This window comes from Schistocerca americana, chromosome 5 (genome assembly GCF_021461395.2).
Source record: "Schistocerca americana isolate TAMUIC-IGC-003095 chromosome 5, iqSchAmer2.1, whole genome shotgun sequence".
Classification (NCBI taxonomy): domain Eukaryota; kingdom Metazoa; phylum Arthropoda; class Insecta; order Orthoptera; family Acrididae; genus Schistocerca; species Schistocerca americana.
This window is the reverse complement of record NC_060123.1, coordinates 712,496,332-712,512,053: the sequence shown is the minus strand read 5'-3', so window position 1 is coordinate 712,512,053 and position 15,722 is coordinate 712,496,332. Positions and strand designations below refer to the sequence as shown.

The following is a 15,722-nucleotide window of genomic DNA, read 5'->3' as shown; positions in this document are numbered from 1 at the left end:
AAAAGAAAAAGAAAAACAGGCGTTAAAACGGTGACTTAAAGTGTAAAATGGCGGAAAAATGCGGAAAGTTGAAACAGAAAGCAAAAGGGGTTGGCAATGTTAATATAAGACACAGGAATCATACAAGTAACATAGTACACACACAATTAAAAAACATGGCGACAGTCTGGTTTCTGTTCGCAAGAGATAAAAAGCACACCCAGCGACAGTATGATGGCCGTTCGCAACACTTCTCAAAAAACACAACAAGGAACACTCACTGTAAACACTCACTGTAAAACACTGCACGAAAATGGCGGCACAAAGGCCGATGGGGGGGGGGGAGTTCTGGAGGAGGGGGAAGAACAAGGAGAGAGGGAGGAAAAAACAAAAAGGGTGGGGGGAACCTAGGAGGGAGAGGACTCATAAAGGGGGAGAGGGGCAGGGCAGACGCGAGAGGGAATGAGAGGAGGCAGAGGAGGGAAATGCAAAAGGACTCGGGGAGAGAAGGGGGCAGAGACAGGGGAGGTGGGGAAAAAAGAGGACGGTAGGAGGGGAGAGGGAGCCCGGGAAAAGGACAGAGGAAAGGAGGGAGAGTGAGGATCAGAGTTGATAGGAGGGATAAATGGAGGGAGAGAGGGCATCATCCGGGAGGGGGAGTTGATGGAAGCCACCTTGGGAAAGGAGATGAAGGGTGTAGAGATGGAGGGTAGGGGGGACGCAACAGTGAAGATGTGGCAGGGGGCGGGGATGGGAGAGGAGAGGAGCAACCAGGGGGTGAGGGGGCCCAAGGCGGCGGGAGGTGTAGAGGATGCGGATATGTTCGAGGAGTAGGAGCATATGGGGGAAAGGAATGAGATCGTAGAGGATCTGCGTGGGGGACGGGAGGTATATGCGGAAGGCGAGGCGGAGTGCATGACGCTCAACGATCTGGAGGGACTTATAGAATTTACGGGGGGGGGGGGGGGGGGGGGCGGCAGATATCCAGGCAGGACTGGCATAACAGAGGATGGGACGGATTAAAGATTTGTAGGTGTGGAGGATGGTAGAGGGGTGCAACCCCCATGTCCGGTCAGAGAGGAGTTTGAGGAGTCGGAGGCGGTTGTGGGCTTTGGATTGGATGGAGCTGAGGGATCCAGGTGAGGTGACGGTCAATGGTGAGGACTGGCTGAGCGAGTGGCCGGCGCTTAAGTACGCTATCGGGGGCGCCGCTATTGGCCGCTGGGACCACATGTTCCACTGTGGCGCCCTCACACTAAAAGCGGGCCAGGAGGCGCGCGCCGCCACAGCTTGCGGCGCGATGGTGCACAGACCTGTAGGGCTCTTCGACGTCCATGGCGTCTGGTGTGGATTCAAATTCCGCAGCGCGAGGTACCGGAGTGTTGACATATTCCGAAATTTTATTTCAAGTGTTTTATCTCTTCTTCTACGTACCTTCGAAGAACAGTGACACCAGGGATTTGTGGATGTTGTAGTTTATTCCCCTGTCTCTTTATTTTAGCTTCAGCGTTCTGAGAGTTGTGAACCGTTATTGAATTTTACGTTATCGAAAGCTGTTTCAAAGTTGCCAAGTGCTAAGGACGTGTCGTGATATTTTTTTTTTTTCATTTCCTAACCCGTTTCAGTACCATAACTCCTTGTGTAATACACTTTCCCTTGGGAAGCTGAACTAAACCTCCACTAGTACGACTTCATTTTTTAAACTTGCTCTGTAGGTTATTGCAGCCACCATCTTACAAGTGTTGCTGCACACACTAGTCGTCCATCGCCTTCACATTCAAGGTTTCTGTCGCTTGACATCATAACGGTCTCACTCGGAAACACGAAAACACAAGATTTGTATTTCTGTTGTATCGCCAGTGAAACTGAAGACGAATACCGGCGAAAGGGTTACAGAAATATTCAGCTCTTTATTTTCTACGTTCATTAAAATTAACAATGATACATTTATTTACAAAGCCATGTGTAATTCAAATAACTTCTCTTCGTCCCCAAAGTCACGTCTCCCACTTTCCGTTAAATGTAATTCCACGTATCACACTTTGATAGATCTGTACAGAAGGCTTCTCTTTCATTGGAGAGAACACCTCATTCACACAGTTCCAGTCTTTCCTGGCGTCCACTTGTCGAAGAACTACGTCCTCGGCTGCATCCTGGAGCAAATGCAGAACGCCTTGAAACAAGCTGTTCACTTCTCTGCAGGCAGCCCGTTGACACACCTGGAACAGAGCGGTTGCGTTACACTTTGTAATTTTCTAGGACATAGCGAGCGACGAGGAATTGAGGATTTGTACGAGCTATATGGGTATTTATTTAGAATACCAAATTGTTTATTTCTGGAGCGATAAAATCTCTGCGTTTAAATTCCGATAGTTTAAATCCCTCAGTTTTTGGTACAGTCTATACATTACTCTTCGCTGAAGTCACTTGCAAATGAGAAATTTCGACAATTTTAGCTACGTTGGAGGATTCCTCAACGCAACATAGCTGTAACAAAATTATTTTCTACATTATACCTCCTCGTCAACAGTTACTGACGAAAAGGAACAGTATGTCTCTCATGTCCAGTTAACACGTGTTCATCTATCGCTGTCTGCCCACAGTCTGAAGTATATTTACATAAAGCTACGTCGGATCAGTAATCATGGCCACTGCGACTATGCAGGGTGAGCTCGTATGTCTCCTTCCCAAATAATGCTTTATTTTAGAACAGGAATAATTTTTACCTCTCGCATACGCTCAGCCTAAGGGAAAACAAGTTCCCCTAAAGTTCCATACAGCCACACAGCTGTTCGTTATCCTACATTACTCACTTAAATCACGGAAAAGAGTTTCGCAATATAATTGCCAGCAGAAGAGATTGGTGTTTAATCTGAGTGTATCAGACGACAAATTAGTGGAGGTGATGATGCTGATTTTATCTAGAGTTAAATTTTCTCTCTGCAACTGAATTTGAGCTGATATGAACCTTCCTGGTGGGTGAAGTTGTGCGCCAGACCGATACCCGAAATTAGGACTTTGCCTCTCGCGAGCATGGGGCCTACCGACTAACGTACTCAAGGTACTATGATGCTCATAAATTAAGGATAATTGAAGAATGGGGTGCCAAACAACGTGGCACTACACAAAACTAGCGCTAACAGCATAGGCACATAGGGAACACACACGACGCAGATCTCTAAGTCCACATTATTGGTGATAAGTTGAGAAAACCGTCCCGAAACACATGTGCTACAAAACGACACTGTTTCCTGCGCATGTAGCCCCTCATTAATATGGGATATGATCACCATGCACACATAGACAGGCCGCACAACGGGTTTGCATACTCTGGATCAGGTGGTCGAGCAGCTGCAGGGATATAGGCTCCCATTCTTGAACCAGTGCCTGTCGGAGCTCCTGAAGTGTCCTAGAGGTTTGAAGACGTGTTGCGAAACGTCGACCGAGAGCATTCCAGACGTGATCGATTGGATTTAGGTCTGGAGAACAGGCTGGCCACTCCATTCGCCTGATATCTTCTGTTTCGAGGTACTCCTCCACGATGGCAGCTCCGTGGGGCCGTGCGTTATCATCCATCAAGAGGTAGGTGGGACCCACTGCACCTCTGAAAAGGCGGACATACTGGTGCAAAATGACGCCCAGATACACGTGACCTGTGACAGTGCCTCTGTGAAAGGCATGCAGGGGTGTACGTGGACCAATCATAATCCGACCGCGCACCATCAAACCACGACCTCCATACAGGTCCCTTTCAAGGACATTAAGGCGTTGGTAGTACCTGGTTCATGGTTCACGCCGGATGAAAACCCGGCGAGAATCACTGTTCAGACTATACCTCGACTCGTCCGTGAACATAACCTGGGACCACTGTTCCATAAACCATGTCTGTTCAGTCGTCGGTAGACTGTGTGTCTGGAGACAACTCTTCCAGTGGTTGCGGTAAGGCCCCGAGCAAGGCTACTTTCAGTACTCAGTACCCGTCTGCGGGCACTGGCAGTGAGATATCGGTCTTCTTGTGGTGCTGTAGACTGTGGACGTCCTGTACTGCAGCGCCTGGAAACGTTTCCTGTCTGCTGGAATCGTTGCCATAAATTTGAGATCACACTTTGTGGCACACGGAGGGCCCGTGCTACGACCTGCTGTGTTTGACCAGCCCCCAATCGCCTTAGTATTCTACCCCTCATAACGTCATCAATATGTCTTCTTTGAGCCATACTCAACACACAGTCACCATTAGCACGTCTGAAAACGTGTGCACACTTACTCGCTGCACCGTACTCTGACATGTACCAACACACCTCTGCGTATGTGGACTGCTGCCAGCGCCACCGTGCGACGACCACAAGTTAAATGCACCGCATGGTCATACCCCGCGGTGATTTAAAGCCGCAAACCGCCCACCAGTGCGTTGTTTCACCATGTATCAGCATTATCCTTAATTTATGAGCGTGAGTGTAGATTCAGAACCCGTCCTCACAGCTTTGCATCCGCCATTACCTCATCTCCTACCTTCCAAACTTCAAAGAAATTCTCATGCGAAACTTGCGGGACAAGCGCTGTTGAAAGAAAAAATACTGCGGAGTCATGTCTTGGCTGCGGACTGGGGAATTTTTCCAGAATGAACTTTTCACTCCACAGTGAAGTGTGAGCAGATATGAAATTTACTGGCAGATTAAAACTGTGTGCCGGACCGAACCACGATCTCGGGAGCCGAGGCAACGTTTCCGAGTTCAACTCTCCGTCCGGCACACAGCTTTAATTTGCCAGCAAACTTCTTGATTTTATCTCTTCATCGAGACTAGATATTGCACTGAAGTTAGCTGAGGAGGGTGGAAAAGTAATACAAAGACCCTGGCCACTTCAAGATACCGGGAGATCTGACTTGTGGACCACTACAGCTTGACCGATAAAGAACTCCTGTGAATGATAAGAAGTCCCGTTAGATTCGTAGTTTATAACATTATTTTAATTTTGATGTCATTTAAGGAGATCAGAATCCAATTCGAATACCTGTCTTTCCATTGGGTCGTCCAAGCAGCTTCGCAGAGAAGCTCAATATTTCAGTTTGCAACTCCGGAATTGCTCAGAACCCCACGAGGCTCGTGTTGCTAATGGGACAATCAGTTCTAGGGGTATAGTTAGGAGACCCTGACTAGTGTCCGTCACAGTAACTTATTCTGGCTAGAGATTAATCCACTGTTACATTTATCTGACAACTGAGAAATATGTAATCTCTTTGTTCCTTCTAAAATGAGATTTTGGGATAAACGCAGCGCTAGTCGCATTCTCTTCACTACGTCTGCCTCTGAACCAGAAAGCAGGAGCACCCACAGTGCGACGGGGGGACAGAAGACCGACCGTTATTAATCAGCAAAACATATGGAGGCGAATATCGTTTCGCTATGTACTGATTTCTCTCACCGCTGTCAGAAAAACGTCGGAAATGAGCAGAGTTTATTAACGTGTCACTACAAGCGGAAAAAGTTCTCATATCTAAGACTAATAAACGTTGCTATAGAGAAAGATAATGAGAACTTCGCGTTAAGAAAGTCTTCTTAATTCTTCAAGTAATAAATCTGCCTCTAAATTAATGTTACACAATGAGAGTCGCCATGCTGCGAGTTTTCTGTTGCTGACTGGGCTGGGAGACTGGAGGATGACGCTTAATCACGGCCGAGGTAGGTAGTGGCCAACACAGCAACCAGATGCGAGGGGAAGGCATGATCATATCGGCCGCTTTCATTTCTAAGGAACCTGCCCAGAACATGTCTTCAGAGTCTTACAAAAACCATAGCAAACCAATATCTGAATAGACGAGATTTCAATCGCAGTCGCTCCAAAAGTGAATCCAGTGTCATGGGACCACATTACCACTGTATTCCCCGGAAGACTTACTTCAGTTAGTTTGCACATAATTCGCAACCTTTTATCGCGTAATTTTGTGTTACACCTTCAGTGAACGCTCTTTCCCAAATGTTACCATTCTTGTTAGAGATAATTTTATCTTTCACTCCTCAGTATCGAACGTTTCCAGATTTTTCACATAGTATAGTCTTGCATTCTTCTTGATGTCATTCTAAAATTCCATCAGGAATTATTTTGCGTATATTTTTGATACTAGGATCCCGAAATCATTATCTTGAGTCATTTTCTCATCACTTTGTCATGTAATTTCTTTCACTCATGCCCGCATTAATTGTATAATTCTTTGTAAAATCTTTGAGTTCAATCTTTCTTTATAGCCATTAATTACATCTCTCATCTTCTATAGATATTCTCTATGTTACACCTCTCATTTCACATTGCGCAACCCAATTTCTCATTGATTTGCAGTTTTCAAAAGATAACTCTGTTTATCGGAACTGGGAACTGATATGGAATTTGCAATTTCCTTGACACATATGACTCTCAACTTTATCTTTGACAGTGAGAAAAGCTGAAGAAATGAATTGAAATTTGTGATACAGCCAGGATTCGAATCCACGTTTCGTGCTTACTAGGCAGATATGCTAACCATTACACCACCATAGCAGTGTAACTAACACACCCGCATAGACTATTGTACTCCAAAGCCCGCTCTAACAGAAATTTCAATTAATACCTTCAGCCGTTTTCCACCTTCTTAAATCATCACTACTGCCGAGTCTCTCCAGCGCTGGAATACGACCCCAGTTTGGCACGTGATGGGGAAACGCTCCCTGTACATCAGGACTATGTGATCTATTGATAAGATTGAATTACAATTTCCTTGACACATATGAATCTCAACTTTACTTTTAATAATGGCAGAAGCTGAAGAAATGAAGTAAATTTCGTGCCAAGGCCGGGACTTGAACTCGGCTCTCCTGCTTACTATGCAGATGTGCTAAGGATTAAATCATCGTAGCAATATAGCTAACACTGTTGCATGAATTACTCTCCTTTAATGCTGTGCCTAACAAAAATTTAAATGCATGCTGCCAGCCCATTTTCCCCTACTTATCGAAGATAAAGTTGAGAGTCATACGCCTCAGGGAAATTGTAATTCCATCATATCAATTGATCATCTACACCTGAGGTAGAGGCAGGGTTTCCCCATTTCGTACAAAGCTGTGGTGCTATTCCAATACCGGAGAATCTCGGCAGTACTAACGATTCGAGTAGGGAAAAATAGGCTGAAGGCGTGAATTGAAGTCTGTGTTATGGGTGGCACTGAAAGGGGGTAGTCTGTGTACCTATGTTAGCCATACTGCTATAGTCATGTAATGGACAGCATGTATTTCTAGCAAGCAAGATACCTGGGTTCAAGTCCCAGCAATGGCACAAATTTTGATTCATATCTTCAGCTTCTGTCACTATCGAAGAAGCTGTGTATATTTAATGGTTCCACACAGTCTTTTTTACTCACGTTTGGAATTTTCGTTTTATTAAGGGGTTATATTCCCTAAGTGTTCATATTGGTATTTTGTTTGATGGCCTCAGCATCCACATGATCAGCAGTTTCAGTTACCCACAAAGGATCCAACATAACTCATAACTTTCAAAGTCTTGCATTCACAAACGAAATAAACATAATTTTCTTCTCATTCGAGCTAATTTTCCGATGTAGTCAGAATTTTATTCTGTGGAATTCCTTCGTTTTTTGATAATGTTTACTTGCATTAGAAGCTAACTGGTAAATGACTCCATGCACAGGAGATGATCTGGCGCCATCCAGTGACGTGTACCGTGCCTTCATTTGGAATGTGTGACTTAAAAATAACTTCCAGATTGTCAGGCATACATTTTAGTCGAATGATCCTATTCTCTGCAAGCATTTTTCAATTTTAATTTCACACTTTTCTATTCAGTATAGTATCTCTTGCACTGTTTCGGGATGGCTACTCCGTTTATGGCCACAGCCAGATTCTTTGTGTTTCATCTGCACTGACTTTGGGATACCAGTTCAAAAAATGTCTTTGAATCAGTAGGCCTAATCTTCTGATTTAGAAGCATTTTCCTTCTGTAAACCCATTTATAGTTTCATACGGTCCATCATGAAATACTGACCTCTGACTGGGCTATCCCGACGCCTAGTTCAAACTGAGATTTGTTTGTTTGTTATCATTTAGTGAGAATATTTGTAATGAAGACTGTTATCTCCTCTGACAAACATACAGTTTTATGTCTTCCCTGTTGCTTTTCTGGTACACTGATGATTGCGTTGTTTCAAATTTTGTGAATAATTCTAAAAGTGGCTCCTCTCATATTTCAAATGTTAAGAATATCTTGTCGTTTCCTGTTCCTTTTTACCGTTTTCGTATCACCGTTGCAGAAAGCGTTATTTAATTCCTTTGTCATCAAACAAGGAACGCATTCGTCCTAGAAATTTCCTGTGTTCGTTCGAGTGAAGTGTATAAACATAGGAGAAACTTTCTAAAACCCTTAGCGCGGTATCCTTATGACTGTTATCGTAGCACCTGGGCTCTCGCAGGAGAGCTTCTGTAAAGTTTGGAAGGTAGGAGACGAGATACTGGCAGAAGTACAGCTGTGAGTAGCGGCCGTGAGTCGTGCTTCGGTAGCTCAGATGGTAGAGCACTTGCCCGCGAAAAGCAAATGTCCCGAGTTCGAGTCTCGGTCGGGCACACAGTTTTAATCTGCCAGGATGTTTCATATCAGCGCACACTCCGCTGCAGAGTGGAAATCTCATTCTGGACTTTATTTTCTGTTTGGAGCTATACAATACGTGTAGTTATTATTTACATTCGAAGCGTCATAATTTATTTCTATGTACCGATTTTCTTCGCAGTACACAGTCAAGATGTATACTTCCTTATAATCTGGAATAACACAGTAACTACCTACCAGTATATTAAATCCAAAATTCCTACCTCATTGTCGGTTTCCTACTCTATTCGCACTTTGTTCTTCGTCTTAATTACTCATATACTGATGTAATCCAATCAAACCTGGACACAGAATTCGAATACTCTGGAAAATAAAACTTTCAGTCTATCTCATCTATAGGAAAAATTAAAACATACCTGTTCCGGGAGGTGAGAGATATTAATATTGTTGATACTTTTCCAAGAGCAATGAAACAACTGGCGACAATAAATAAAAGCAGGAAAGTCATCTATCCCCACATTCGCCTTCACAGTGAGAAAAATAAGCAATTTCAATCACTAGTTGCTGAAAAATCCAGCACCTTGGTTCTTGTCAGGAACATTTTGAGTCACACGAGCAAGCTGTGACAGCCTATACGTGTAGTTTGCGCATCATCCACGATCTCGCTTCTGAGACACTGGATTGTGAAGGACACCAGTACTGCGCGGGCAGTCGGAGAGCTTTTCACGTTGTCCACTAGAGTGGGCACTTTTTTATTACTGCTGCAGAGGAGTGTCTGGGCCGCCACGGTAGTGTGAGCCCGCTTCCCTGGCCGAGGGGCGTCGGAGGCAGCCCGATGGAAGCCTGGAGCTGCAGGTGTCTGGGCAGCAAGAGGACTGCAGGTGGTGGCGTAAGATTCGTGATGACCAAACACTCCGTCACAGTCGTGGACTAAAGTGGGTAATGTGACAGCGTTATGGATGGCCTGTTCCTCACACGGGCATGTTAAGCTCAGGGTTGCTCCTCGATGCTATTCGACAACGGAGAGCTATATGCCAGAAACAGAATTCACGGTCTTTCATAGTTCAAGTGCCACAGATGGAACACCGCACTACACGCACAATGAGGCTTGTTAGCTACACATCTCTCAGTCATCGCGAAAGATAGGTGTCGTTTTGCGGGTAGGAACGAATCCCTTTCTGCTGTAGATCTCGAACTAACCGTTCGGTGTGCCCAACCTCCAATGTGAACAAAGAGGAACTATACATTGAGCTGACAAAAGTCATAGAATAGCGATATGCGCAAATACAGATGGCGGATGTATTATGGACACAAGGTATAAAAGGGCAGTGCATCGGCTGAACTGTCATCTGTACCCAGGTGATCCATGTGAAAAGGTTCAGGACGTCATTATGGCCGCGTGACGGGAATGGACAGACTTTGAACGCGAAAGGCTAGTTGGAGGTAGATACTTGCAACATACCATTTCTGAAATCGCTGGACAGTTCAGTGTCCCTAGATACACAGTGTCAAGAGTGTGCAGCGAATACCATACTCCCTCCAGAGACAACCCGATGACCGACGGCCTCCACTTAACTACCGAAAACAGTAGCGTTTGCGTGGAGTTGTCAACGCTAACGGATAAGCAACACTCAATGAAATAACCAAAGAAATAAGTGTGAAACGTACTACGAACTTAAGCATTAGGACGGATGGCGAAATTTTGCTTTAGTTGTCTGGCAGCAGACGACCGACGCGAGTGGCTCTCCTGGGCAGTTGGACCCTCGACTGCTGGAAAATTGGGGAATGTCAGACGAGTCGCGATTTCAGTTGGTAAGACCTGATGGTAGGGTTTGAGTATAGCACAGACCCCACGAAGACATGGACCCCAGTCGTGAAGGCATTGTGCAAGCTGGTGGTAGTTCTGTAATGGTGTCAACTGTGTTTACATGGAATGGTCCGGATCCTCTGTTCCAAATCAACCGATCATCGACCGAAAATGCTTATGGTTATGTTCGGCTACCCAGAGATGATCCTGATCCACGCATGGAGCTCATTTTATGGATCACAGTGCGCCATGTCACGGGGCTGCAATTGTTCTTGATTGGTGTGAAGAACATTCAGGACAATTCGAGCGAATGATGTGGGCACTCAGATCGCCTGTTTGAAACCTTTATCGGACATAGTCGAGAGGTCAATTCGTTCACAAAATTGTACACTGGTAACACTTTCGCAATTATGAACGGCTACGGAGGCAGTTGGCTGAATATTTCTGCAGGGGACTTCAGACGACTTCTTTAGTTTCGCCAGCTGCTACATAGTCGTGAATATGAACAGTGATCCAATACTATCAAATGTTTTTTATTGGAGTCTTATGACCGATTTCAGACAGTAATGACCATCTTCAGATCTGTTGTACACCATGTGCTAACGTGATGAGGCCGTAGTGGCATCGTCAAAACATATAAATATACTCAGCACAAAATCGTCACATAGATATAAAATAAGGTGTAGAATGGGCCACATCGTCCACACAGTCATTTTTGGAACTCACATTAGGACATGGTGCAGAACAGATGTGAAGACGGTCATTACTGGCTGAAACCGGTCATCCTCAAAGGAACTGATATTGTGATCAAAGACTGGAATAAAAAACATTTGACTTCTTTAGTCCATGCCACGCCTGACAATAGAAGATCCGACACTATATTAGGAGGGGTCTGGTGACTTTTGGCACCTTGGTGTACTTTAAGGTACGCCTACGAACAAGAACTGTATTTACGAATATAATGATAGTAGGTGAAGGTAAGTGCAGATACGCCATATGGAAAAGATTACCCGTCTGATGAAGCGAGCAGGTGACTGCGAGGCCCAAGCGAGCGGCCGGCGGCCGGCGGCGCCATCAGCTGCGTACGCGCGCCCGACCGGAGGCGGCAGCCGCGATGGCGAGGGCCGCCCCCAGCAGAGGGGCGGGGGGCGGCGGCCGGGGGGCGGACGCCGCCTGCCGCTGGATGGCCGCCGTGTTGTCCCCTGCAGCACACCGCGTCTCAGCGTCTGCCCACGCCTGCCGGGGCTCACCGCGAGCTGCAGCAACACGGCTCGCAGGTCCTTCCAAGTACATCCACAGTTTGCAAAACCACTGTGAGGTGCATGCGAGAGGCTACGTCCCATTATTCCAGATATTAGGTTTATTCTCGTTCATGTGCAGAGTGCACTAAGATGATTGTTTGAATGCCTCTGTGCATGTAGAAATTATTCTAATCCTTTCCTCACGATCCCTATGTGAGAGATATCTAACGTGTAGTAGCATATTCCTAGAGTCATCATTTAAAGCTGATCCTTGTTTGTTAACGAACTTACTTGGGATACTTTACGTTTATCTTCATGAGTCTTGCAATTCACTTTCTTCAGTATCTCTGTGACACCCTCCCAAACATTAGAGAAGCATGTGACTAATCCCGTTCCCCTTCTCTTTATACGATCAATATGTCCTGTTAGCTCTATTTGATGCAGTAAGGATCCCACTCACTTGAGCACTGGTCGCACGGATGCTTTGTAAACATCTCCGTTGTAGAATGGTTGCACTTCACCAGTATTCTACCAATAAACCGAAGTGTACGACGTGCTTTACGCACAGCTGAGCCTATGTGATCACTCCATTTCATGTCCCTACACAGCGTTACACCGAGTATTTGCATGAGTTGCCCAACAGACACTCATTGATATTATAGTCATAGGATACGACGTTTTCTTTGTTTGGTGGAGTGCATAGTTTTACATTTCTGAACATTTAAAGAAGGTTGCCAAACTTTGCACTACTTTGGAATCTTATCAACGTTTGACTGAATATTTATGTAGCTTCTTTCAGGCAGTACTTCATCATAGACAACTGCATCTCCTGCAAAAACTCTCGGGTTAATATCTATATTGTACGGAACGTTTTCACTATGCAACAACAATAGCAACAGCCCTAAAACACTTTCCTGCGGCACACCTGAAGTTACTCCTACATCTGATGATGACTCTCGATGAAAGATAACTTGCTGCGTCCGCCCTACCTAAAAGTCCTCAATGCAATCACAAATATCACTTCATACCCCTACGATCGAACTTTTGTCAATAAGCGTAGGTGTGGTACTGAGATAAATCCTTTTCGTAAATCAAGAAATACCACATTTACCTGACTGCCTTGATCCAAAGCTTTCAGTGTGTCATGTGAGAAACGTGCGACTTGGGTTTTACGCGATCGGTGCTTTCGGAATCCATGCTGGTTGCCATGGACATGGTCATTCTGTTAAAGATACGTCATTATGTTTGAGTTCAGAACATGTTCTAAGCTTTTACAGCGAATCTGTGCCAGAGATATGGGACGGTAGTTTTGTGGATCATTTCTACTACCCTTCCTGAAGGCGGTAGTGGCATTTGCTTTTTTCCTATAACTAGGAACAGTTTTTAGTTCGAGGGATGCACGATAGATTATAGAAGAGGGTCTAAATCAGCCGAAAATTCGGTATAGATAGAGAACTCCATTGGTCCTGATGCTTTGTTTAGATTTAACCATTTCATGTCTCTCAATAAACGGTCATTTAAAACTTTGGGGTCATACTACATATTTTCAGATGTGGATCTAATGACCCTAAATGAGTACTCAGATCATTAGACCTTATAGCAGCAAGTGCAGCTCATACCCTCTGTTCAAATTATAAAATTTAATCACACCGTCACAAGTGCTCTTTTGGACAATTAGACAGGTAGCTAAGATACCTATCAACCAATAGCACCTCAGGTTACACTGCGGTTTCGTGCATCAACTACTTCATGTTGCATTCTAGCGACAATTTAAATGAGTGCACATTCCTTTGCGTTCGGGCGCTACATTACACTTGTGCTACTTCATATAACGAGTAATGATTTGGCAGCCAGTATTGAAAGATAAACAGTGGTAAACTCTAGAGCACTGCATCAGCCTGGCTAAGGTGAGTGAGAATTAGTCGTTCCCCGTTGCTCGCTGTTCCCATAGTCCATCCTGACTCGCCATGACGCGGGCGCTTACTGGCCGACCGCGACTCAGCAGATGCGTGTCCTTCATTGGGGACATGTTGAAAATGTGTGCCCCGACCGGGACTCGAACCCGGGATCTCCTGCTTACATGGCAGACGCTCTATCCATCTGAGCGACCGAGGGCACAGAGGATAGTGCGTCTGCAGGGACTTACCCCTTGACGACCTCCAGTGAGACCCACAATCCCAATATGTCCACACCACTACATTCGTAGTGCGCCTAATAGATGTTTGCCATCATACTCATTACTCGTGGCAGATTAATCTACCAAGTCCCGTACGAGTTCGGGCATAGTGTGTGCGTTCGCACAAGGTCATGGCCTGGAAGCCATACTTTATCTATATATGACGGTAGCATCTGTTCCCGAAAGAACAGTTACCGTTGGTGAGCATGCAACATTGCTAGAATGAAATGATAATTAAAAGGGATAAGTCCCTGCAGGCGCACTATCCTCTGTGCCCTCTGTGGCTCACATGGATAGAGCATCTGCCATGTCAGCAGGCGATCCCGGGTTCGAGTCCCGCTCGGGGCACACATTTTCAACATGTCCCCAGTGAAGTATATCATCGCCTGGTTGCAGCTAGGGTGCCCATTTAATTATCATTTCATTCTAGCAAAGCTGCATGGTCATCAACGGTAACTGTTGTTTCGGGAACAGATACTACCGTCATATATAGATGCGTATCCACTTGGAAGCCGGCTGCCAGCCACGTCATAATGTAGAGGCCGCCTGAGATCCGGGCCGGCGTGGTTTCGGAGCCGCGTCGGCGGCCTCAGGCTGCCTGAGGAGGCTAACGTCGGTCGTCCGCAACAACTTCTGCTCAGATACACCAGGACTGTTCGTCCTGTCCCCCGCACACCGTAGGCGAATTGAGGCGTCGCCCATCTTCCCAGTTCCTGCAATAATCTTGTAGCAGCCACCGTTCACGCATCACAGACCACTCCGTACTGTTTCACAATGTAGCAGCACGTGTGTCGCTGTTGCCTGTTATGGAACGTGAGTGGTTTGCAAGCACGCAGCTACCTCGAGTTGTTAACAGAAGACTTGTACCACTGCAAATAATAATCTCCTAAAGGTGACTCCTAATATTAAGATACTCAATCTCTGATCGTGTATAATCCGTACGATTTAGGGCCTAGGGATTTGTGAATTGTGCGTACAGTGTACTTCACTTACCGCTCGACGAGGTGTTCCACAGTACCTGCTAAATAGATGTTGCAGAGGACAGACTGTCCCACGAACATTATTACCAGAGTTTATAATTTTAAATGTGAAAGCAAAGATAGTTAATAGGTTGTTCTCTGAGAAATGGCAGATGAAACGTCAAGTCGCTGTAGACTTAATGTTTACAAATAAAGAAATAATAGGGCACCAGAAACAACATTCCGCACCAAAGAATAAAATTGTACAGTATGTTACGCAAGGAGATTAATCAGATTATTGGCGAAAATGGATTTAAAAATGAAAATAGTAAGTGTCTCTCGAGTAAAACATTCTATGCTGCAAATGATTAGTCAGATAAGTAATGGATCTGTTAAGAAATGTAGCGCCAGAAAATAATAATGAAACAACTTACTTGAAAGAGAGCAAATATCATAAATGGAGAATACTGATACCGTACCATCTTACTGTGGTCCACGTAGCACTCGTTATGAAGAAATGTGACATTTTTCATGCAATTTACTGGGAAATTGTGATATACGAAATGGAAATCATGTTTCGTGCTTATGTCAGCTGAGAGTGTGTGCAGTGTTATGTTATGAGACAGTGTTTGTTACAGGCAGTCCCCAGCGTCCTGTGATCGCTACTGAGAGGTGAACTGACAGTGCAGCCCTGTCCTTTGACAGTACTAAATAACTTCCTTGCCACACTGTATACACACGAGATTATTATACACCAGGATAAGCTGAATATGGTTACGTTCTTTTTTTAAGAATATGCTCTCGTTTTTGGTAGGATTTAAGTTGCAGTTTCCATCTAGCCACGCTGATTTAGGTTTTCGATGGTTTCCCTCAATTTATTCACGCAAATACGATTCCTATTACAAGGTCACGGCCGAGAAACTGCTCCGGCTTCCTCAGAGTTTACCAGTAAGTGTAAAAATCCCTGAAAATAT

At 45.1% G+C, this 15,722-nt stretch overlaps 1 protein-coding gene and 1 non-coding gene across 2 annotated transcripts in view; both read right to left on the bottom strand.

Annotated features, from left to right (window-relative positions):
- Nucleotides 1-1,905: 1,905 nt before the first annotated feature.
- LOC124616653 overlaps nucleotides 1,906-15,722 on the bottom strand; it is a 157,899-nt gene continuing 144,082 nt past the window's right edge. The window contains exons 8-9 of the mRNA XM_047144982.1: nucleotides 11,383-11,628; nucleotides 1,906-2,198 (exon numbers count right to left, since the gene is read on the bottom strand). Coding sequence (XP_047000938.1) covers nucleotides 1,977-2,198; nucleotides 11,383-11,628 — 468 coding nt within the window. The 3' untranslated portion in view covers nucleotides 1,906-1,976. The remainder of the gene's footprint in view (nucleotides 2,199-11,382; nucleotides 11,629-15,722) is intronic.
- On the bottom strand, nucleotides 13,655-13,729 carry Trnat-ugu. Its single transcript has one exon. It is a non-coding gene; the product is annotated as a tRNA-Thr (tRNA).